The sequence below is a fragment of the Alternaria arborescens genome (genome assembly GCF_004154835.1).
Source record: "Alternaria arborescens strain FERA 675 chromosome Unknown contig_1, whole genome shotgun sequence".
Classification (NCBI taxonomy): domain Eukaryota; kingdom Fungi; phylum Ascomycota; class Dothideomycetes; order Pleosporales; family Pleosporaceae; genus Alternaria; species Alternaria arborescens.
In genome coordinates this window covers 1,728,812-1,751,383 of record NW_021167856.1, presented here as the reverse complement: position 1 = coordinate 1,751,383, position 22,572 = coordinate 1,728,812, and the positions used below count along the sequence as shown (strand labels likewise).

Here is a 22,572-nt window from a genome sequence, read left to right as displayed (position 1 = left end):
CCTGTCCATCGCGCACAACGATGGTTCGGTCGCGAGCAGCTTATTGTGAGCGTCTTCCACATACTGCATGCATACATGCGACAAGTTCCATACGGCGCTCGCTTTGGAGATCTAACACCCTGTCTGTTGCAACAAAAAGTGCAGGCGACTGCAGCCAAGCAATTGCACACGAACTTGTTCACCGGCGATCGATTTGAGGTGCAGCGTAAGATAGTCCAATGACGCGCCGCTGTACACGGGTGACCTAGTGAATTGAAGAATCGATTGGAGGAACTTTCGGGAAGCGGGGAACTTCCACCTGTGCATACGCACACGAGTGGGGCTTTGGCAATGTGGTGTGGTATGGAGGATATTGCGCTCTCAACTGTAGCATTTTGTACTCAGGTGCTCGCGGTGCTCTAACACCGTTCGCTACCTAAGCTAAATATGCTAAATTACAACCTTAGTCGTAATCTAACTTCCTAATAGGCGGCTAACCCTTCTCCGAACTCTTAAACATGTAGCAACCGAAGTAGCAAATGAATGCACGCAGCACTATGTCTTGCTTGCATTTCCGTGCTTAGACGATCAAGATATTTACCATCTTCATCCCAGCGACCTGCTGTCAAAGTTCGAGCGAACTTCTCTGGAGACGATTCGACGTCTATTCGTTCGAAATTGTCGATATATGGATGTCTGTCAGTTGGGTCATAACCGGAGTTGATGTCCGTGCCATCAGGAACCATCTCGTAGGCATTCTCGTTATTACTGTCGAACTTGGGGTCGCCAGCATACTCGGGGTCCTTCAGATTATAGTAGTCCATGATTCTGCCAACCTCATCTACTCTGCCGTATATTACACCCTTGAGGTAGAGCTGTGCGGGTTCACTGGGTTTCTCGACGATCACAGCAGTCGAGTTTTTCCCACACGCACTCCAAGGACAATCCGCGTCGTCAATACCCAACTTCTCCGCAAATCCTATACGATCCCACCGCGGAGCCCATGACCTGTACTCTGATATCTCTTTGAAGTCCTTGCAGTCTTTGTAGTCCCCGGGCCCCGGGCCATCGTAACTCACAGGATGTGTAATACGAGCGAAGGCCGTCAACCGCGAGTATAGTTGGATGTCGGTAAGAACAGTGTCGGCATATACTTTTCCAACGCTCTTGCTGTAATTGATATCAAGGGCGTCTACTTCAAACCTTGGTGAGACCAGATTCAGGAGACCATATACTTTGTCCTTTGGGTCAGTAGCCTGAAACCCAACGCGAAAGCGATCCAACGCATCTGGAAGTTGGTACATGATCTTATCGCGCAGGATATCTGCGTTGTCGACAGGGAGATCGGTGAGTAAAGATGTAACAGGGTCGCTGCGATCCCTCAATTGCTTTTGTTGAAGACCCACGACGCGCTTACAGTGAAATCTGTCCACAAGATCTCATCATCTCCCCACATCACAAGGGCGTCCCTAGCTAAGCGGATCTCTTGAATACACCAGATTCTAGAGAACTAGGGCTGAATGAACAACTCCCGCAGGCTGCTAAGCGCGGAAGAATCGAACCAACTCTCTGGTAGGGACAGCTCGCCATGCCTTTCCGGATCGTTGAGATCTCTCCCATGAAGATGATCAAACTCGTAACAAGCAATAGCAATGCGTTCGCTACACTCAAAAGCTGGTCGAGTATGCTGCACGTCCCCTGGCCCTAACCATACAGCATCCGTTTTCGCCAATGAATAGAGGCTGCCCATTAGGGGTACTTGATGGCTCTTCTCTGCGTCATCCTGCTGGTTGATACAAACCGCATCCGCCCAGACGATGCGTTTGGAGTGTCGTAGGCGCATCTCCTCAACGCGTACGAAAGTTCTGACCCAATCTCGACTGTTTGCCCATTACATAGAATCTCAACAGATGGGGTAGGACTGCCCCATACATAAGACAACACTTCGTATAGGGGAGCAACATTGATGTTGTAAAGGTGACAAGTGCACTCCAGCTGTTGATGCGGATCGATAGCAGGAAGAATACGGAGAAGTCTGAATTTACGGCCGTTCGAGATCCGTTGCGCATAGTACAGAGGACCAGTCATCAGCTGATCCGCAAAGGGCGAATGTGGGACGTAATTTGGAAAGTAAGTACAGAGGCTGGACACGGGCGAACGATCCTAGGTACATTTTAGCCATGTTATGAAGGATTCGTTGAAGTATCGCAATATGGTGCGTGCGTTTCGCATGAATTATTGGGTGGCTGGGGAGGTTCACCGAGCCACAGTGGCAAGTACACCTTGTGAGGCTCTCCTGCTGTGTTTCGCAGAGTCGCTGCCTGCACTGAAATCCTGGTTTGTACGCATGAGGAAGCCCGGAGGACGCCGATGACGTACATGCCCTCGAGACGAGCTTTGCGAAGATGGGGAAAGGAAGAGATGCATCATGTGGAAGAGTAATAAGTCGCACTGCGATAAGACCTCGGTAATTCGCCGTAAGCGTAGCTAGTCTGTGACATATTGACACTAAGGATGAGGATTTATTGCTGCGCCTATGGTGGTGGTGAGCTGAGAGACGCGCCAAGCCACGCCATCAACCGTGGCTTCAACCGTAGCTTCGTTTCTGCCGCTGTCATCACCTACCTCGGTTGAAACACGAACCTTGAGCAACTGCCGAACTACAACGAACCGATCTACTTCATAACCTCCTGTCGCTACTGTTTGAGGACTTTGTAAGGTGTCTCAGTCAAAGGCATCCCAATCGAGTCATATTCAACCATCATTCCGCCCCCAATCTCCACGAGCCGAGTACACGGGATACGGCCCACTTCTTTCATACTATAGCACGTGCACCGTTCAAGGCTGTTCCCTGGGCTTGGAATGCACCAATGTTTCCGATTATCCCTGCAATTACGGGAGCTTACTATAGGGTTGTTCTACGATGTTCGGCTACACGTCCAGCCTTATCTCTGGTGCCCCTGTGCTAGCTAAGGCAAGTTCGTCAAATCAAGCGAGCTACCTGCCTCTTTGCGGACCTCCATCACCACACGTCAAGCACCTTCGTAATTGCTGCATGATTGAGTGACTTTCATTGGTTCTCAGTCGGAGAATCCATCTGGCTTTCTTCATGTCGCCGACCTTCACCGTTTTACCCAACAATGCGATCGACATCTCAATACCGAAATGGATCATGTTTCGGACCATGAGAGAGAATATGGTAAGAACGCATGGGTCTCTCAACGGTTTTGCGTCCACGTGTGGTGCCGTGGGAACCATAGGGAGATCAGTACGATCTTCGCACCCACCCACATAGGTGGAGATGCTGACTACACCATATGGCAAGAATGAAATGCGCAACCTGCCAACACTGCGCATACCTTTCGCTGGACAGGCGTGTTTATGCTGCGTGACCAAAGTTGGTTAATTTAATGATAGTACGATATTCTCGTCGCCTATTGCGAAGGATCCCGTCCAAAAGATGGCACGAAAAGCCACATAACGATGGAAACGCCTGGATGTTTTCAGCCGCACAAAAGCGTACATTGTCTGGGCCAGTCGCGATTCTCGGGCGGTGGTGTCGTTTCAAGCAGGTGGCAGGAAAGCGCCACTCACACTATGCAAGGGACGTGCATAGCTCACTTCAAGTAAGTTTCACGTCCTGCTCCTACAGGCCGCGGGGTAGCTGGTGTGTATGCCGGCTCTTGCTTCAAGCATGCCGGTTATAATAGCCGCGGGCGCTCCCGACTATTCAGGATTGCTTTTGTGCTATCCGCGGGCCACCCATGTGGTTGTTGTGACTCTTTGCGCCTGGGTAAACACGACATGACTTCAAGATTTCCAACGCCAGAAGAGTTCGCATCGTTTCCACCGCCCAACTATGTCGACCCAGTTAATCAGTTGCCACTGGCGATGGCCGTGCTGATTCCTATGACTGTTCTGGTCATTGGTTTCGTCTCTTGTCGATTCTATTGCCGAACAGTTCTTGTCAATACACTGGGTTGGGATGACTGGGCGATGATGGTAGCAGCTGTAAGTATTACACCTTCTATTCCGGCGAATGAAGCGCAGAGTACTAACGTATCCAGGTGATGTCTGTTGGAAGTAACATCATGCTCATAATATCGATGCTGCCAGAATATCAGATGGGGTACCACCTATGTGGGTAAATTGTGATCATACAGATGCACAACAGCTTACACTAAGCAGGGGATATTCGTCCATCGCGCCTTTTCGGGACGATGAAGTCCGCACAGGTATGATACACGACCCGATGTGGCACCCATACTAACAGCGATCCAGATGGGCATGTCCAGCCAGTTGCTCTTTACAGCTATTATCACTTTTATGAAGGTCGCGATTCTTCTCACCTACATCCGCATATTCCCATCGAAATTAGACAAGTGGTTTTGCCGTTTGATGATCTTCTACACGGTGTCTTTGAACACGGCCTGCTTCTTCATCACCTTGTTCCAATGCTCGTAAGCACATACCTCCAACCAACCTACTACCAAGTGGGCTGACAATTAGTCCAGGCCGGCAAGCACCTACTGGGAGATCTTTAAATACATCGGCACAGCTAAATGCCTCAATATCAAGGCCATCTACTACTTCCATTCGGCACAAAATACTTTCAGCGACTTTGTCATATTTCTGTGGCCTGCAAGGAACCTTATGAACGTCCAGGTATCGCTTCGTCAGCGCGTGACATTGATAAGCATGTTTTCACTAGGTGTTATGTGAGTCCACCGTTCTCGATGATCCTGATCGGCATTAACATATGAGCAGTGTTTGCATTGCCGGTGTCGTGCGCCTGTACTATACCCATCAATATTTGGTATCCTTCGATGTATTCTGTATGTATCGCCCGAACTCGAGTTGCAACAACAGCCGGCTGACATTACGCACAGGGTATGGAGCCACCACATTCATTATCATGTCGGTGGAAAGTGGTGTCGGTGTCGTGTGCGGCTGCCTCCCAGGTTGCAAACCCCTCATGAACAAGATGTTCCCTCGCGTCTTCGGCAACACCTCCCAGTCGTCGTCCCGTCGTCGCCCATCGACAAACTTCCTTTCGGGAAAGTTATCGTCTTCTTCGGCAGCAAAGTCTGAGCAGGAATCATATCGCATGCAAACTCTCCAATCCCGTCCCGATAATCGACGCGGTGTAACCATGGAAAAGCGATCGCCGCCAGACGTTGAGAAGCAGCTACCTGCGCCTCCACAACCGTCGCACCGGGGCCTGCGCCCACCCAGCCGAACAACATTCACCAGCAGGAGACAGGCTGAAGCGTACAGGGAGCTACAACGCAATGGGAGCGACTCGAGTATAGAAATCTTCCTTTTGCAGCGTAATTAAAACTTGTATATTGTGTATGAGAAAGAGAAAATAGATCCAGACGGAAACGGTAAAATGCACACGCTGCAAGAAAGCGTGGCTTACACCAAAAACGATGTTCTGATTCCAAATATGCCACCGACATCATGAGCAACATCTCTTTGGTCCGGTTCGTCTGCATCGTCCCCATATCCATTGCGGGCGCTAGGAGATTGTTGACCCCACCTTCGACTGCACAAATAACGACGCGTCGCGTGTCAAACGGGTCTGCGGGAGGGCGGCTCGCGTGCAGTGTACCCCACTTCGCGTGCTTGTAACCCCGCCTCGCTGCGTCTTCTCGTTTCGTCATCGCATCTGGTGCTTGATGCCTAGCGAATAATCCATCGACACATTGAGTTGCATGCTGGAGCGGCATGCACCTAACACTAAAGATTGGTCCCCTAACTAAGCCTGATGTGCAAATACAGTATTCGCTGAAGGTGCTCATAGAGTTCTAGGATGATAAGCTAGTAAGATGTATTACTACGTATATCTCTACCTATGTTGTCGGTCGAAACTCTAACATAATCATCCACGTATGCACAAAACGGTCGTTTCAAAAAATGGAAATGTCTCTTTGTTGCCATCGATCGTCGTCTTCGACGTACGTATCCAATTGAAAGGTGCCGACGCGCGTGTACTTTTTTATGCTGCTTGGTTTCGCTTTCAATATCAGCCCCTTGCCGAGAGTGATCTTAGCTAGTAGTACTGCATGATCTCCTGTAGTGAACTCATCCCATCGACCCGAAATATCGCTCCACTCTTTTCCAGATTCGGGATCTATGAAGAGTAGAAGTGGAAAGAACTGCTCTGAATCTTCTTGTACTGTCATCGACCACGAATTATCGACTGAGTTTGTCGGCCACCATGGTGAAGACGGGCTCTTATGTCTAGTGACCCTAGCATGAAGCGTCAATGTTCGGAGGCTGATGTTAGCGTCAACAATGTCAACGTCACTGAAGTCGTCACCAGGCGTGCTATTATTGATCGAAATCTCCAGTATCTGGTAGGCGGCGTGACCTTCATAGTCCCTTAGACTGATGGGCCCCTGCATGGAAGCCCAGGACCATGATGGAGCCGCGGGCTTAGCGGCTCGAGTAGCTTTCGGAAAGAGCTTATCGTCGTTGGTAGTCTCCCAAAGCAACTGGCTCGGCAAGTGTTCTGCCCCAAGGCCAGCATAGTATCGTGCCGATGAAGCCTGCTTCAACTTTCTGGCAATAGCCGAGATAGCGCGCAACCTATCGGTACTAAAGCTCAAGCTTAAATGACTGTAATGCATGACGATGTTATTCCACATAGTTAGGAACTCGGTTCCACCCACTGGTAAGGTAGCCCAGTTGGCGGGAAGGTCGAGCGGATGACCGGTTCCATGTACCGCGAAAGTTTCAGAGTTGGTTATCCAACCATCTGTCTCAGGTACAACTTCCTCCGTGCGATTTGCAGTGCACAAATACCGTATCTGATGAGTCCCAAACTCCAGGATGCGAGGCGAAAGGATTTGTTCTTGGAAGCACCATCCGCGTTGGTGGATCGGCTCCGCGACTCCAACGTCTCTGCCCGCCCAGAGAACCACGGAACCTATCTGACCATCGTTACAAATGTAAGGCAAGCGATACCCCCTTTCGAGAGGTATAGACCGCGGTTTAAGAAACCCATCTTGAACCGCAGGGCTTCGTGATGCTAGCAAGGTAACATGCGCCTTGGAGTATATGTTACCCATTCTAGCTAGCTCCACATCTTTGTCGGCTTTGTCATCTTGAATTATGCAAAGAGCATCTACCCAGAGATAATCAAGCCCAAGCTCAGCTGCTACTATTATGGCATCTTTTATAGTCTGAGGAAGATTATGGAAAGAGATTTCGGACTGCCAGGAATCTAAATTGGTCTTGGTCAACTTGACCTCCTGATCTCCTCCCCAGCAGTAACTCAAGGTAGCATACTTGGGCCATGAGATGTACGTTGTATCGACCAGACATAGCCTTGGATGTACAGTTATGGCTGGGCCTGCAGACCGTTGGAATATTTTGATAAGCCGACGGGGTTTCAATGACTGGGCGTCGCTCGTTACAAGCTGGTCGCTGTCGAACTCACAAGTAGCGCATGCTTCATGCGTGCTACAACATCTTTGCAACCACGTGCGAACTTTAGACATGGTTTGATTGGACGACGGAGTCAAGTTCGGCGGCCTTTGTTTGATGTCTGCAGCAGCCACATCGCTGAGCTCCATTGTTAGTGTACAGGCTGAGCCGTGTTCCGCGAGATACGTACTCAGCTTCTGCACACAACACTAGCTTTCGACCAAAGTCTTTATTATCTGTGTATTGGCTAATTTCTTCAACCCAGTCCAATGCTAGTTGCTCTTCAGAGACATGCGTGTAGTAGGCTCTCAATTGACTGTCTGCCGTTGTGTCCGGTCGGCGTAAGGTAACAAGCCACTTCATCAATTCGCAACCATGCTGTGCCAATTCAGTCGCCTCACCATACCATAGATCGAACCAATATCCCCAATCATGGCCAGTTGTCGACCAAGGCTCAGTGATCTCCTCCCATGAATCTCGATTGTTGAAGAGGAGCTTGGATTGGCAGATGTTGCAGGCGTGTGGCTGACTAGGTACCAGCATGTTTATCGAGCTTGCACCGGGAACATACCGCGAAAAGAAGCGATCAGTATGCGGCCAGGCGCCGTACGGAGTGGAAGGGATGAAAGATGGGCGCTGGCGTCTGATCAAGCATGAGACTGGTGCGGGGGCGGGATGACGCCCCGCTTCGCGCTGTCGCTTCCTCGCGTCACCGCGTTTGCGTTCATCTTCAGCCTTCTTGCTGCTGCCTTATACACAACAAAACTCTCAGCATATTACTTGGAATACAATTCAGCTTTTGAATTCGCGTGCACTCGAATTGAGTCCAGCGTATCGTGTAGATCGCTGAGCTCGTCGCACGCATCGCGCCATTTGTCCAGTTCGGAAGCCTCACTCAGCCATTCAGAATCATGTCCAACGCACCTCTAGGTGGCGGAGAAAGAGGCCGCGGTGGTGGAGATAGAGGTCGAGGTGGTTATCGAGGTGATCGTGGTGATCGTGGAGGTGGCCGTGGTGGCGGAAGAGGCGACTTTGGAGGTCGAGGGAGAGGAGACGGTGGGTTTCGCGGGGATAGAGGCGGCGGTTTCCGTGGCGACAGGGGCGGTGGTTTCCGCGGCGATAGAGGTGGGGGCTTTCGAGGAGATAGAGGCGGAGGTGGAGGTCGTGGCGGTAGAGGAGGTTATAGTGGACCGCCTGGAGGTGGTCAACAAGGCATCGAGGCTTTCTCGTAAGTTGCGAAGCCATGTTCCTGCCTATCGGCTTTAACTTTCATCTAGCAACTCCAGTCCGCAAGATCAGAAGGTCGCCAAGATTGAAGATGCCCTGCTTCCGATTGCAAAGAAAGGGCTCGATCTGAGCACTTTGAAGCTGAAAGAGGGTCACCCGACTAGGCCTGGGTATGGAACTAGGGGTATCAAGGTGGAGCTTACTGCAAACTACGTTGAGTTGCTGCCACCATCAGACATGGTATTGTATCGCTACGATATCGATGTTCAGCCCGAAACGACTGGAAGGAAGCGGCACAGAATTGTCGAGCTCCTACTCCAGACGCCGCAATTGGCTGTACACAAAGCCGATATTGCAACCGATTTCCGAGCAACCATCGTTTCGAAGACAAAATTCAAGCATGACGACGACGTCTTCGAGATTCAGTTCCGTTCCGAAGGCGAGGACGAACCGGCAGCCAACGCCGCTGTATACAAGGTTCGCGTCAAATACACAAAAGCTTTAAGCATCGGTGAGTTGGTCAACTGGATGAACTCTACCAACATTGGTCAGTCATTTGGTGACAAACAAGAGCTGACTCAAGCGCTCAACATCTTTTTGAATCACTACGCTAAGTCGGCAAACAACCTTGCCACGATAGGGTCGACGAAAAGCTTCTCTCTCAGCCAGAACGCGATGAAAGCCGACTTGGGCTCTGGCCTCAATGTCATTCGTGGTTTCTTCTCCAGCGTGCGTGTTGCAACGGCTCGAATCTTGGTCAATATCAATGTCAGCCACGGAGCGTTTTACCACGATGGGCCCCTACCAGCGCTTATGGGAAACTACGGTACCCGAAACACCAGCGCCCTAGAGAAGTTCCTCAAGTTGGTTCGCGTCCAGACAAATCATCTCCCTGAGAAGCGTAACAAAGCTGGTCAGGTCATTCCACGAATCAAGACCATTTTTGGACTTGCTAGGAAGGACGATGGACATAAACTGGCCAATAGACCACGCATCAAGGCGCATGGCGCAGGCGCAAAGGATGTTGAATTCTGGCTTGACAGCGATGCTGGATCATCTGGTGTACCCAAGACGGAAGCGAGTGCTTCGAAGGGCAAGGGCAAAGGAAAGGCTCAGCCGAAGGGACCAGCACCTTCTGGATCCGGCCGATATATCACTGTGTTCGACTTCTTTAGAACAAGTATGCTCTTCTTCACCTTTGTCTTACAATGATGCTAACATCATACAGCATACAACCGTATCCTTCAACACCCTGAACTTCCTGTAGTCAATTGTGGCAATCGGGAGAATCCGATGTACCTTCCTGCAGAGGTTTGCATCGTTGTTCCGGGCCAGCCATCGAAGGCCAAGCTTGATGCCTTCCAGACACAGCAAATGATCCGATACGCTGTTCGTAAGCCATGGGACAACGCAAAGTCGGTTCTTGATGAGGGCGTACCGACCGTTGGGCTCGATGGGAATACGAACATACTTCTGGTAGGCCGCAAGTCTTGCCATCATAGTTCTATATGTTAACTACGTCTAGCGCTCTTTCGGTCTTACCGTTACTCCGGGTCTAATCAAAGTACCAGGTCGAGTTCTCGCCGGTCCAAGGGTCATTTACCAACAAAACAAAACTGCTTCAGTTGACCAGAAGTTTGGCCGTTGGAACATGATGAACATCAAGTTTCACACCGGTACCCGACTGGCGAAGTGGTCGACTGTCATGATAACTCTTCCGAATAGACAAGGTTCCTTTGACGCCCAGGCCTTGACTGCAGTGATGCAGGAATTCCATCAAGGATTGCTCAAGGTCGGTGTCATGGCTCAACAGCCCATGCCTGTGCAACGTCTCCAGCTTCAGCACGCAGATGACGCTTCCCTAGGTCCATTCCTACGAAAGGAGGCCGACCGTGTCGATCTATTGTTCATTGTCTTGCCAGAGGTAAACACAACTTTGTACAAGCGCATCAAGACGCTCGCCGACAAAGACTATGGTCTTCACACCATCTGTTCTGTGGGCTCTAAGCTCTGGAAGGACCGAGGACGGGACCAATACATTGCCAACGTGGCGCTGAAGTTCAATCTGAAGTTGGGTGGCATCAACCAGATCGTCGAGAAAACGAACTTGGGTTTGATTGAAGCTGACAAAACCATGGTAGTCGGTATCGACGTCACTCACCCATCGCCTGGCTCAGCTTCTAACGCACCATCGGTGTCGGCAATGGTTGCGTCTGTTGACAGGTTCCTTGGTCAATGGCCTGCTACTCTGCGTATCCAGCGTGGAAGACAGGAGAATGTCGACGACCTCGCCGAGATGCTTAAATCACGACTCAACCTGTGGAGGACCAAGGGCAAGGACCACCAAGGCAGACCTCACCAATCTTTGCCTGATAATATTCTGATCTACCGTGATGGAGTTTCAGAGGGGCAGTACGATATGGTGCTCTCACAAGAGCTTCCCCAGTTGCGCAAAGCATGCGAGGCAGTGTACCCAGCCACCGATACCAAGAAAGGTCTTCCGCGTTTCACGATCGTCATCTGCGGCAAGCGACACAAGACCCGCTTCTACCCAACAGCCACGAAAGATTGCGACGGAAATCCTGATATTGGCAAGAGCTCCGGCAACACGAAGCCCGGTACTGTCGTTGATCGCGGCGTAACTGAAGCCCGCAATTGGGACTTCTTCCTCCAAGCTCACGCCGCACTCCAGGGCACGGCTCGCCCTTGCCATTATTACATCGTGCACGACGAGATATTCCGTCAGATCTACGCGAAACAGGTTCCGGCGCCGTTCAGCAACATTGCTGACATTGTCGAAGACCTCACGCACAACATGTGTTACCTGTTCGGTCGTGCGACCAAAGCTGTCAGCCTCTGCCCACCAGCTTACTATGCTGACCTGGCTTGTGAACGTGCTCGTTGCTATCTGGCGAATTTGTTCGATACGCCGATGCCGAGTGCAGCACCTTCTATGGCTGGAACTGAGGCGACTGGAGGCGCGGGGCAGGATCCAACTGCGGCTGATGTACAAATTCACCCGAGGATCAGGGATACCATGTTCTACATCTAGGTGGCAAACTCGTGGTCGTGCCGCGTTACGCAAGAAACAGTAAAGCTGTTTCAACCTCTAATCATTCGCTTTATATCATTAGACTGAACACATCATTGCCATACGGAAGAGAGCCTTCAACTGGCGTGTTGTACAGAAAACAGGTAGAAGACCTGAAGAAGGAAAGAAGTGGTAGTCGGGTAAGAGAAGATGTTGGGAAACAAATTGAGAGGGCGTTTGATCGTACTTCATTATTACATAGAAGCTGCATAACAGCTAAATACACTCATTTTACTTGATTGTTCTGTTCTTCCGTACCCGTAGTCTCACTCATGACCGTGGCGCGTACCCCGGATTCTTGGGTGGCGCGTCTATCCAAGCGGCCATCTGATAATTCGCCTGGTTCGCCGCCGTCAGCCTCGTGGAGTACGATCGACCGCCAAAGATGAAGTTTTGTGGGAACAGTGGGTTGAACGGCGCAGCACCGTGTATCTCCTCAATTTCCTCTTTCGATAACGAGATGCCCAATGCGGGTACCATTGCCTTGACATGCTCCACGGTCTGCACACCCACAATAGGGAAAACGTGGGTGGATTGATGGAACAGGTATGCCAGCGCCATTTGCTGCAATGTAACACCCTTCTTTCCTGCCATTTTCTCGAGGACCTCCGATACTGCTATGTCGCTCTCTGATGCATTGTAAAAGCCTTTACCAGACTTCGGGTCTTCTTCTGCAGCCTTTCTTTGGGAGGTCGTAGCTAGTTGGCCGCCGCCAAGCGAGGCCCAAGATACGATTGCTAAGCCTTGGTCCTCGCACATGGGTATTATCTCGGCTTCCATATCACGGTAGGCGGCGTTCCATCGGCCTTGATAAAGAGAGAAGGGTGTTAGGCCGTGGCGGCGGGCGTCTGTATGGCAGGTTAGCGATGGTTCAAGTGGAGGGTTTGTATATGCTCGCGATACATACATTCGTTTGCTTTGACAACTATCCAGGCTGGCGTATCCGAGACCCCGAGGTAGAGGACCTGTCTAGCCATGACAAGTGCATGAAGATGGCGCATGATCTCTTCCACGTTACCGCCAACATCCCACCAATGTACGTATAGAATGTCTATGTAATCGGTCTTGAGCTTGCGGAGGCTGTCTCGAACTGATACGTGCATGCTCTTTGCGCTTGTGCCTGTAAAATTGCTCTGCAGCGGTTCGTTCTCCCTATTGTAGGCCCTGTAGCCCGCTCCGTACTTAGTTGCGATCACCATCTGGTCTCTGTTGTTTCGCTTCTCCATCCACTCGCCGATAAGCTTCTCAGATTCTTCCGAATTGTAGGTATTCGAGGTATCGATGAAGTTGCCGCCGAGGTCAAAATAGGTGTCCAGCAGAGAGTCGGCATCCTCACTAACACCAAACAGTTTGCTCCACGAGTTGCCAATGCTGATTCCACCTAAGGAGATGGGTGAAACCTTGACGTTGGCAGTGGGCGACAAGACGCGGTGCCAGCCCAAGGCGGTCTTCGGCTTCGGCGGTGGTGCGAAGGGGTCCATGTCATCCGCGCTTTTCGAGGGACAGCAGTCTAGTCACTGTAGTTGGCAGCCTGAACACCTGTAATACAGATACGATGCAGCGTGTTCGCATTGTAAAGGTATGGTTTTGTCATCTCGAGCCCATGGCGTCATGCATGCATGGCCCACTTCCACCCGCACTCTGCTGACATCCTTGTCGTAACTCCGTTAGCGGAACTGGTCTGGCAAACTCCTTTGTATCGTGCTATGCCACTGCTGTGGAGTAATCGGCTTCTCGCCTCGTGTTCCGCGCCAGTAGTTTGTGGCTTCGTACACTTCGGGGCATCCGCTGAGCAGCCAGCCCCACTTCTCCAGGAATATGGGATCGATCTCCCAGCTGCGATGATCTTCGGGAGGACCCCATACTATCAGTATTGGTCTGCGATCTAGATGGTTGTATTCGCAGACATCGATGCATAGCTCGTCTTCATAGTCAACGGGCTCCGTTCGTTGAAACGCTTGCAGCATGTTGTCGCGCACCTTGGGCCAGGGGAACAGATCGAGCCAGGGGTGATGCTCTATGGAACTTTGTAATTCAGTGGGTTGTAGACATGCAGGCCATTCCGCTCCAGCTCCCGAACCCAAGAGTGGACCCTGCTTATTTAGTGGCGAGATGCCATACCAATCATAGTATTGTGCTGTAACCCCCAGTAGGTCGGCATTTCGCGCGAGACCACTAGCTACGTTATACTTGAGAAGCAGTGGTAAGTGTGACAAAGCGGGTGTCCCTTGCATGTAGCTGGCATATGCATGTTCGGAGAAGCGCTGCATGAGCTCTTTCACTTTCGGATGAGCGGCCATGCATGACTTCCGCATCATTGTGCCATCCAGCTCGCTGGAGCTATCTTGAGAAGCATCGGACGTGCTGCCTTCACGACCCGATGCATCGCTCTCATGGGTATCGTCAGGTATGATGACACTACGTGGCTGTTTGATGATGGCATTCTTCTTTTGAGCGCGATTTCCTGGAGGATGTTAGATTTTACTCTTTGCTTTTGGTGAACTATCCGATAGGGCCACTCACTCCGTGCTCGCTGGTTTAAGCGGTTCTGCAATTTTCGCCTTTCAACGGGATTCGTCACGCCCATCCAATCTTCTTTCTCGCTGCGCAGCTCGGGTCGCTGAGACGACCAAGCTAGCTCAATAGGAGCACCTGGATGGCTTGAATCTGATGACATCGGAGTTGCTGACATTACGGCAAGGGAAGATCGCGTTTGAAGTTGTTATCCTCCGAGCGAGGAACGAGCATATATGCAGATTGATGACGGTTCGCAAATCGGACCTTTGCGTTTGAGCCCCGCTTCGACAAACAGCATAGCCGCATCACGTTTTGAGGTGGTATCGAAGATTTGACGTCTAGTCTGCGCTGATGATGCTTCGATTGGCCGTCAGCAGCCTGCATAAAGTCCGCGTTAGCTTCCACTAGTGCCTGGGCTGATGCACCGGTGCCACGAGAACAGCGGCTGGACCCACTACCGGATCGTTCTCGTACTCGCACTCGCAATTTGGCTATGTGTAAAGAAGGAGAAATGCGCGCTGTCCTAGTTGTAATCATGAACAAACATGAACAACGGAAGCCAATGTCAGTCTTATCACTTGATCATACGTACCAAACATGTCGCGCAGGGTGCAGATATAGCCGGATAATGCGCACAACGGTTCAGCTTGTATAAGTCTCAACTGCTCGGATTCTTTGACTATCTCCGTTCATTGAATCTTCATCATACGGAGCTTAGCCTTCTTGTCGCCGATTATTCCTAAGCCCGAAGGAAAAGATGTTACGCACGCTTCGTGGCTCAGTCAATATCTTACGTCCTGTTACACATCGGATCCGCAGCTTTTGTAGTTTTGATTCGTTTCCACGTATAGTGGTCGTATTTTATTTATTGGTTTTATGGCTTGACCACTGAGAGTCAGACAGACTTCCCCGATCGTGTAAGCTTGTCTTTCCATCTTTCTCGTAGAGACAATAAGTGATCATTCTACCATGACCTAACCTTCTCATTTTCACCCTTGCGACACCAACGGGCAGTAAATCTGTTCGTAGAGCGTTGCTAAAGTTACTCAGTTACGCGCCCGTCGGCTCGCGGCCCATCAGACACAGGACCTCCGTCGTAGAAATGCTCACATCCATCTCCCCCGTCGTGGTGGTCTCTGGTATCGGACAACTCAAGCACTTGTGCTCTATTTATCAGCAGCAGGGACACGGTCGAGTGGAATGGTCTCGTTATCCCGGATAAGTACTGCTGGCCGGTCAAATTCGAACACGATCTCTAGTGCCGGCCTGCTTTGGGTAAGAAACTCAAGGAACTCGCGACGGAAAGCCTCGTGGTAGACGCCACGGAATTCGAGATATCGCAGCTTGGGTACGAAAGTCTTGTCGTTCAGCCACTCGAGTGTGCTGTTGAGACGTATGCGCTTGGACTTCTGGCCTTGGACGACTGTCAGGGTGACGGATTCGATGTTCGCACAGTTCTTGAGGATAGTTGGGAATGCGGTACGAGTGAGCTTGGATGTGCCGTGGAGAGCAATAACCTCTAGTTGAGGCAGGGCTTTGGTGAGTTTCTCCACGCCGGCACTTGTGATCTCAATTGCCTCCTTCCTTTCGGCGTCACCGGCGACGAACACACGGACTGCACTTCGGAACGTAGCGTCTGCATTCGCGATGACGTCAATGAGGGTGCTGATTATGATCAGCAAAAGTGACTACAGTTTGGGACAGAGTCAGACATACTCGTCAAGGTTGATACCCGAAGCGAAGACCAGCTTCTGAACAGGTTTCGCGGTGCTATCAAACTTGGTCGATGCATCTACATGTAGCGTCTGCTCATCGGAGATCGCAGCGGGCTGATACTCGATGGGTTGCCCTTTTCTGGCCTTTGCACGCTTCTCGAATTCAGAGTACTTCTCAGCTGGGGGTTGAGCCTCCAAACGTGCATCCCATTTCTCTTTTGGCTCTTCCCAAGGTCCATAGGGCTGGGTGGCTGGAATCTCTTCATCAGGACTCGTGTCCGACCCCGCTTGTCGCTCCTCAATCACCTTGAGGCGTTGGAGCTCCCTCTCCTTCTCCTTCTGCTTCTTCTTCTTGGCTGATCCGGATAGTGGCGCCATGATGTCGTTTGTAAGTATACGACGTTTCGTGACTTGAAGAAGCCAGGTGTCGAGGTATGGAAAGAAGAGAATACCGGAAGGCGGGGGTTCCCCACAATTTCCATCCACTTTACCGCAAGAGGCTTAGGCACCTCGCGACCCTTTCGTAACTCAAGCTTCACACCCCGCATGCGCTTCTCTCTTGTCCTCACTAAGCGTTGTAGTCCCAGTACTACAACGACTGGAATACGTCTTAAAATCGCACGGTCGCGTGCCGAGACGACCGGCAAGCTATCGCCCCTCTTACCGTATCAGTGCTGAGAAGACGATGAAGTCAGAAGGACTGAGTCCATCATATCGAATGGCAACTCTGTTATTCATATGTTAAACTTAGGTGTACCGGGACTGCGATAAATGGCTGGCTCTTCAGACCCATCTAATTGGCTCGCAGGAATGGCCTGACCGAGAGCGAGCAGGTTCGGAGTAATCTCTTCGGATATAACATCGATTGATCGGAATGTCTAGTCATCCGGAGCAATGTTGTCCGGAGAAACCACACACAACAGTACTGTATCTTGAAAGGAGAATACGCGATACCAGCATCGCCGTTTCTGAGCTTCCTCATGCTTCCTAGTGCTGGCCGCCTGAGGGAGCAACGTTGATGACTCATATGAGTCTAGGCTTCCATACGTACCCCGTTGACGCGTCCAGTGTATGTTCATAAACAAGCCCAGGACAGCGGAGGCCTTGGTTACTAGCAGACATCAACTGAACTCTCTCCTCAAACTTCATAATGTCACCATACGACTTCCACTTCTTGACTCCTCGCCTTTACCTTTCCTACTGCAACCCATCATCTGATGCACACTGCGACTTTGTCATCGAGCTCCTTCATGGGGCTCCCTCTGTTCGACGGCATCCAAACATTATGGGAGAAGTACCAGATCGCGAAGGTGCCAGGAAAATTATAAGCAACGGGGATGAGAAACTCCGCACGACGGGCTATGGACGGTACCTAGTCAGCTTGAAACCATCCCCAGCGGAAGAAGAAAGGAACGCTGGCATTCCGTTCTCACAAAGGAAACTAGAACACATCGGTTATGTCACCATGCAACTCGGTCGTGTCCCAGGCGAACAAGCACCTACCATACCGGACTTGGGCTTCAACATGATTGAGCGTTATCATGGGAAAGGGTATGCAACCGAAGCTGCACAAGGCCTGATCACCTACTTTGATGAAAAGAAGGGCGTAAAAGAGATTGCAGGTCTGACTGACCCCGACAATGAAGAAGCGCAAAAATTGTTTAGAAGATTGCGTTTCAGGAACCATGGGGTGAGGAGTGTAAAAGGTGTTCGGTGGTCAGGTGAGGAACTTGATGTGGATGTTTGGACCTTTGGATTGGAAGATGGTAGAAAACTGGAGGACTTTGGGCTCTAATTTAATCCAAATGTTGCACATTATATCACCTTCTATCTGTCTTGGACTTGACTCGAAGATCGAGGAGACGCGTGTGTCCCGGCTTCAATCTTGGAATCACCAATCTTCCCATCGATTGACGGGCTTCCCGCCTCAGTATCAACCTCAACCCCTTCCAAATACTCAAAGCCGGTTATAATTCGTGGAATGAGTGTCTCCTCAGCTGGGAAGAACAGGTTGCAAAAGTAGTACAAGAATATGGACAAAAAGAATCCATAAAGCCAATTGAACGTGAAGAGGTTCTGTAAGCCAGCTGAAAGCTTCAAACTTGGGTTCACTTTGTTGGCCAATCCTGGTAGTAGAGGGATGATGGTGACGAATGTGGCAACCACAGCGCGCCAGTTTGTACCATAGCGACCATATCGGTAGATACCTCGTGGATCATACAAAGCAGGCACGTCGTACCTTCTGTGCTTGACTAACCAGTAGTCGGAAAACAGGATACCTGCCATGGGCGCCATGAAGATGGCGTATGCGCTCATGAAGTTTAGGAACGCCTTTCCAGAAGCCACGATAGTCCAAGGGCATAGCGCCCAGCCACCAACGAAAGCCACAAAAACGGAGCCGCGGCGCACGTTGATGTACTTTGGTGCGAGTGTCGTGACGTCGTTAGCAAAAGAAACGGCGTTTGCACTAATGTTAACGCTGAGTTGGCCGAGTTCCCAAATCGAAGCACAGAAGAAAGCTGCTGCACGACCACCAGAAGTGTCCATCCAGGTATCGATGATTTGCAGTGGTGTCCAATAAGCCGTGCCCCAGATTTCCTGGGCGGCCGATGCGGAGACAATCCCCATAAGAGCGACCATGGTCTTGAAGAACGGAATCACCGGCATCTGCCAGCGAATAGAGAACATGAGAGTTCGGTCATTGTGCTTCACAATATCTCTGTTCATGGGGCTGACACCATGTGCCATCTTTTCCTCCTTCCATCACTGTACAGTGATAAGAATATCTATATCGTCACATCGTTTCTTCTTGTAACATCGCGCAGCCTCAGTTCAGACATCAGAGATGAGAAACCGTATCTTTTGATGCTTGAAAATAATTGTTCTTTATGTATGACATGCCATCTTTTCTAGTCTAAACGCGGCTATCCGAATAGCCTCTCATTGTCGAGCTGTGCTTAAGGAGTAATTGATGGCAGGAAGTGTGTTGACTACATAGGTGGACAGGCACCATTAGGATAAAGCAGCGTGATGTTGATGTTGCCCATAAAAAGTTGGTTTATCGTAGCAATTGTCCTAGCATGAGGGGTAGGTTGCGCCGTAGGATGCGTCGTAGATCCCATCATGTTCTTCATCGTAGAGGTGGTGGAGTTCGCTGTACAGTGGCTAGCAGATTCAACACCTAGAGAAGAGGTCAACCAAATCGAGCTCACATTGATTACCACTTCTCTAGCATACCATCTTGTCTAAGGCTTTTGCTCCGATAGCGTCTAACAAGGTGCCAGATGAGAACAACCAAAGGAGGGCAAGCCACGAAAAGAGTAACGATAGCGATGAGAGCCTCATTCGACAGAGACGGCATATTGTCTAAACGAAATAGGAAGTGGGTGAATGTAACGATTGCAAACGACTCAGCCAACAGGTAGTATATACAATCGAGATGGAAATTTGTGCGTTGGCGCTGCTACTTGTCGTCTTGAAGATGTCATGTCAACAGCGGTCAAAGACCATCTTATGATGAGTTCACGGATGTGCATTGCCGAAATCAACGCCAAATCCTCGTGAAGAGCTAGATCGACATGGGATCTTGGAGAAGAGGGCCACCGAATTCGACATACTGAGCCTCTTCCCAGCCCGCCGGAGCAGCTACCGTGAAGATGCATTTGCTTGTACAACCTGCCCAAGTATGGGAAAGGGTTAGAGTAGCATGCCGACATATTTTCTTGTACGACCTGATCGAATCAGAAAGAGGGGTACATACCATGTGGCCACGTTTGTCTGCATGTCACCGATGATGTTATAGGCCTTACGCCTCGTCACTCTCGTGCTACCGCAGAGCTCGTTTGAGGGAACGAAGAAGGGTTCTGGGTTAGTGAGAAACGGAGTTCAGCGAAGGCATGGCATAGCTACCAAGATGGCGGTAATACTACAGAGTATGAGACATTGTGTACGTAACGGCTGCGCAGATTCTGTTGTCTAGTGTTCCATTTCCGTGTCTACCTGGATAAGTGTCATAAAATGACTTACACCTCGCAGACGCCGAGTTTTCCGAGAACGCCTAAGTCGTTGCCGGGCTCAGAACTTCGGGAGTTGATGAAGTAGTTACCGAGATTCCGAGCGATGTCGGGACGGAACAGACGAAGTTGGGTTTAGGAGAGCCCGACAGTTAAGGCCTCCGTAGGATTAACGCCCACGTATACAACTCACCGGCAGGCTTACCAGAAATTCTGATATCTGCTGTCAAAAGTCTGAGCAGCTCTTAAATTCTGTGCGACCAAGCCAGCCTCATAGCTTCGATCGAGGTTTGTTGTCTTACAGGGTGATGTAACTACCCTATAAATCGTTAGAAGTGACAGCTTCTTGAGAACGCGCGCGTCTCATTTCCTTTAACCAGGTATGGACAGCAGCTCAAGTGCTGTCATAAACTTTTCAACACTCCCTGAAGATTATGCTAGTATCTGGGTGACATCGGTAGCGATGCGTTTAGGGTACGAAGTGACGACCTTGCGTGACATCTACGCATTCCAGAGAGGTGAACGACAGATCTTGGAGGTGGCTCGCCGAGCGACTCGATCCGGCTGCCAACAGGTGTGTGCCTTGCCTTTTGCCCCAATTCCAAGACACTAAGCGCAATTGAGTACCTAGCTCATGTCGCTTCTCTCCATGTACGTGGTGTTGGGATATGCGCTAGACAACGGTCCCGAGGGCGTATAGGAGATGCAACTTCGCTTGACAGCAATCATGACAGTATGCCTAGAAATAGTGCATACGGAGGGCAAAAAGTAACTAGATACGTTTGTTGAACGCACTATAGACTAGTGTCAAGTACAGCTTGTCTCGCTGTCGCTCTTCCTTGCATGTTCATTCACACTCTGCCTTCATAACCAAAAAAATGGCAAAAAAGAATGTACTGGACGCTGTGGGAATTGAACCCACGACCTTTCACAAGTACGCACGTTTGATGATGCGAAGCGACTGAAGAGGATTGTTAGGATGTTGAACGATGATGAGCGGAAGTTTGGTGGTGTCTTACAAATCATACCCCTGAGAGCATTGTTAGTTGTGTTGTTGTAGGAATTGGATTCAGTGGTAGCTTACCTAGACCAAGCGCCCTAGTGAGGATTGATGGCAAATTTGCTGGGTGAACTCTACTAGTCCACGACAATACCATATTAAGAGCATAAGTATGGATAGTCAATGGTGGAACGATGGAAATGACATGTCGAAATTCTTTGGCGGGGTCGGATCATTAGAGCCGCAGTGGGCAAGGTTAGCATAGCGGGGCAGTGGGCTGCGAATGAATGCGGGAACGCAAGCCTTCTCTGATACTATTTCTAGTTGCATACTTCGTAGAAGCAGAACAAGAATATTTACTAGCCTAAAGATAACGGAGATGCATATGTTCTAGATGATGTGTTGTTTGTAAGATCTTACAATGCGTCTGGCATACGCCTCAATTACCGTGTTATTTCTTCTTAAGATGTTAGGCACAGGGTGAGTAGACTATAGCACAGAAGAGTACGAGACATATCTCGACAAGCACAAATAGTGCATTTCTGTAAACATACAGTCTTAAGCATCAACCACGCAAGCAAGACACAAGGACAGCACAAAAGATTGTTACGTGAACATTATCATTCGTTTATTCATTCATCCTCAAGACAGCCTAATGATTTTACATAGGTCCTATGTCCGAGTCCTGGCTTATGATAGCCATATCGAAAGGAAGGTATCGCAAACTTCAACATTTCCTTATCCTCGTTTAGACCTTCTTAGAAGTAGTCTCCTCAGCGTGCTTCTCCAGAGTGTGCTGGGGGTTTGAGCTCAGGCTGTCCTTGGTGTTGTCGCTGGCCTTCTCAGCGCCCTCCTTGGGGCCGGCGCCTTGCTGGTTGACGTTGTTGGAGGTCTGGCCGGATTGCGCACCGGATTGGCGCTCGGGCTCGGGGGACTGGCGGCCGGCGTTGGGGGCAGACATTGTGATGGGTGGTGGGTATGTGAGTTGTTTTGGTGGCTGGAATGGGAGGTTAGTAGATGAACGTTTGGTCGCATGGAAGTAGTTGGGAGGTGGGTTCCGAGGTGGCTGGCTAGCTAGCTGAGAGCTTCAGGATAAACATACAATTGAGTAGGTGTAGTTGTAGTCTGTTCGTCGATTAGCCAACGCCCATGAAACTTCACGTCGAGAATTGAAACATACCTGTAGTAGAGCTTGTGAAAAGATGTGAGAGTGTCGATGGAGTTGTCCTCCGAAGCTGCCCCTCTGCCTCTTTTCATGCGCGAAGAAGCCCCACTAGGCCTGACGTCACATAGCGAAACGCGCTTGAATCGGGCAACATCGACGTCAACTTTCAATCAAACAGCGCGCAAGGGCCCATCGCGGGCTCGCGGGCCAGGGGATGCAATGCTTAGCAAGCGCGTGTGGTGCTTGCTAACAGGTTCGTTTGTGGTTCATGCAGCGATGCCCGGCCGTGGCTGTTATCACTCAACGCGTTGGGCGCGCCTCTTTCCCCATAGGCTTCGCCGAGCTGTCCGGGCATCTCGGTGGGTGTGCCGAGAGTGCCAGACATGTATACAGCATGGTATGAAATTGTGATTAATGCATTTATGTTGTCA

General features: G+C 50.4%; 10 protein-coding genes across 10 annotated transcripts; 3 read left to right on the top strand and 7 right to left on the bottom strand.

The window, feature by feature from the left end:
* Positions 1–491: 491 nt before the first annotated feature.
* On the bottom strand, positions 492–1,283 carry AA0111_g671 (hypothetical protein; the record flags this gene model as incomplete). The annotated part of the gene is made up of 1 exon (XM_028652962.1): positions 492–1,283. The coding sequence occupies one exon, from the start codon at positions 1,281–1,283 to the stop codon at positions 492–494; it is 792 nt and encodes a 263-aa protein (XP_028512285.1).
* A 2,500-nt stretch (positions 1,284–3,783) lies between these two features.
* AA0111_g670 (hypothetical protein) lies at positions 3,784–5,317 on the top strand (the record flags this gene model as incomplete). Its single annotated transcript, XM_028652951.1, has 7 exons — positions 3,784–3,990; positions 4,047–4,119; positions 4,168–4,214; positions 4,261–4,439; positions 4,494–4,697; positions 4,747–4,814; positions 4,869–5,317. The coding sequence occupies 7 exons, from the start codon at positions 3,784–3,786 to the stop codon at positions 5,315–5,317; spliced, it is 1,227 nt and encodes a 408-aa protein (XP_028512284.1).
* A 574-nt stretch (positions 5,318–5,891) lies between these two features.
* AA0111_g669 (hypothetical protein) lies at positions 5,892–7,956 on the bottom strand (the record flags this gene model as incomplete). Its single annotated transcript, XM_028652939.1, has 2 exons — positions 5,892–7,551; positions 7,604–7,956. 2 exons carry the CDS (start codon positions 7,954–7,956, stop codon positions 5,892–5,894), a joined length of 2,013 nt encoding a protein of 670 aa, XP_028511876.1.
* A 368-nt stretch (positions 7,957–8,324) lies between these two features.
* Positions 8,325–11,692, top strand: AA0111_g668 (hypothetical protein; the record flags this gene model as incomplete). Its single annotated transcript, XM_028652928.1, has 4 exons — positions 8,325–8,641; positions 8,691–9,820; positions 9,869–10,116; positions 10,166–11,692. 4 exons carry the CDS (start codon positions 8,325–8,327, stop codon positions 11,690–11,692), a joined length of 3,222 nt encoding a protein of 1,073 aa, XP_028511877.1.
* Positions 11,693–12,001: 309 nt separating this feature from the next.
* AA0111_g667 (Norsolorinic acid reductase A) lies at positions 12,002–13,212 on the bottom strand (the record flags this gene model as incomplete). The annotated part of the gene is made up of 2 exons (XM_028652917.1): positions 12,002–12,579; positions 12,639–13,212. The coding sequence occupies 2 exons, from the start codon at positions 13,210–13,212 to the stop codon at positions 12,002–12,004; spliced, it is 1,152 nt and encodes a 383-aa protein (XP_028511879.1).
* A 186-nt stretch (positions 13,213–13,398) lies between these two features.
* AA0111_g666 (hypothetical protein) lies at positions 13,399–14,423 on the bottom strand (the record flags this gene model as incomplete). The annotated part of the gene is made up of 2 exons (XM_028652906.1): positions 13,399–14,195; positions 14,255–14,423. 2 exons carry the CDS (start codon positions 14,421–14,423, stop codon positions 13,399–13,401), a joined length of 966 nt encoding a protein of 321 aa, XP_028511710.1.
* Positions 14,424–15,414: 991 nt separating this feature from the next.
* AA0111_g665 (hypothetical protein) lies at positions 15,415–16,341 on the bottom strand (the record flags this gene model as incomplete). The annotated part of the gene is made up of 2 exons (XM_028652895.1): positions 15,415–15,913; positions 15,965–16,341. 2 exons carry the CDS (start codon positions 16,339–16,341, stop codon positions 15,415–15,417), a joined length of 876 nt encoding a protein of 291 aa, XP_028511708.1.
* A 772-nt stretch (positions 16,342–17,113) lies between these two features.
* Positions 17,114–17,758, top strand: AA0111_g664 (hypothetical protein; the record flags this gene model as incomplete). The annotated part of the gene is made up of 1 exon (XM_028652884.1): positions 17,114–17,758. The coding sequence occupies one exon, from the start codon at positions 17,114–17,116 to the stop codon at positions 17,756–17,758; it is 645 nt and encodes a 214-aa protein (XP_028511709.1).
* Positions 17,759–17,790: 32 nt separating this feature from the next.
* AA0111_g663 (hypothetical protein) lies at positions 17,791–18,711 on the bottom strand (the record flags this gene model as incomplete). Its single annotated transcript, XM_028652873.1, has 1 exon — positions 17,791–18,711. One exon carries the CDS (start codon positions 18,709–18,711, stop codon positions 17,791–17,793), a length of 921 nt encoding a protein of 306 aa, XP_028511878.1.
* A 3,013-nt stretch (positions 18,712–21,724) lies between these two features.
* Positions 21,725–21,937, bottom strand: AA0111_g662 (hypothetical protein; the record flags this gene model as incomplete). The annotated part of the gene is made up of 1 exon (XM_028652862.1): positions 21,725–21,937. The coding sequence occupies one exon, from the start codon at positions 21,935–21,937 to the stop codon at positions 21,725–21,727; it is 213 nt and encodes a 70-aa protein (XP_028511707.1).
* Between the last annotated feature and the right edge of the window lie 635 nt (positions 21,938–22,572).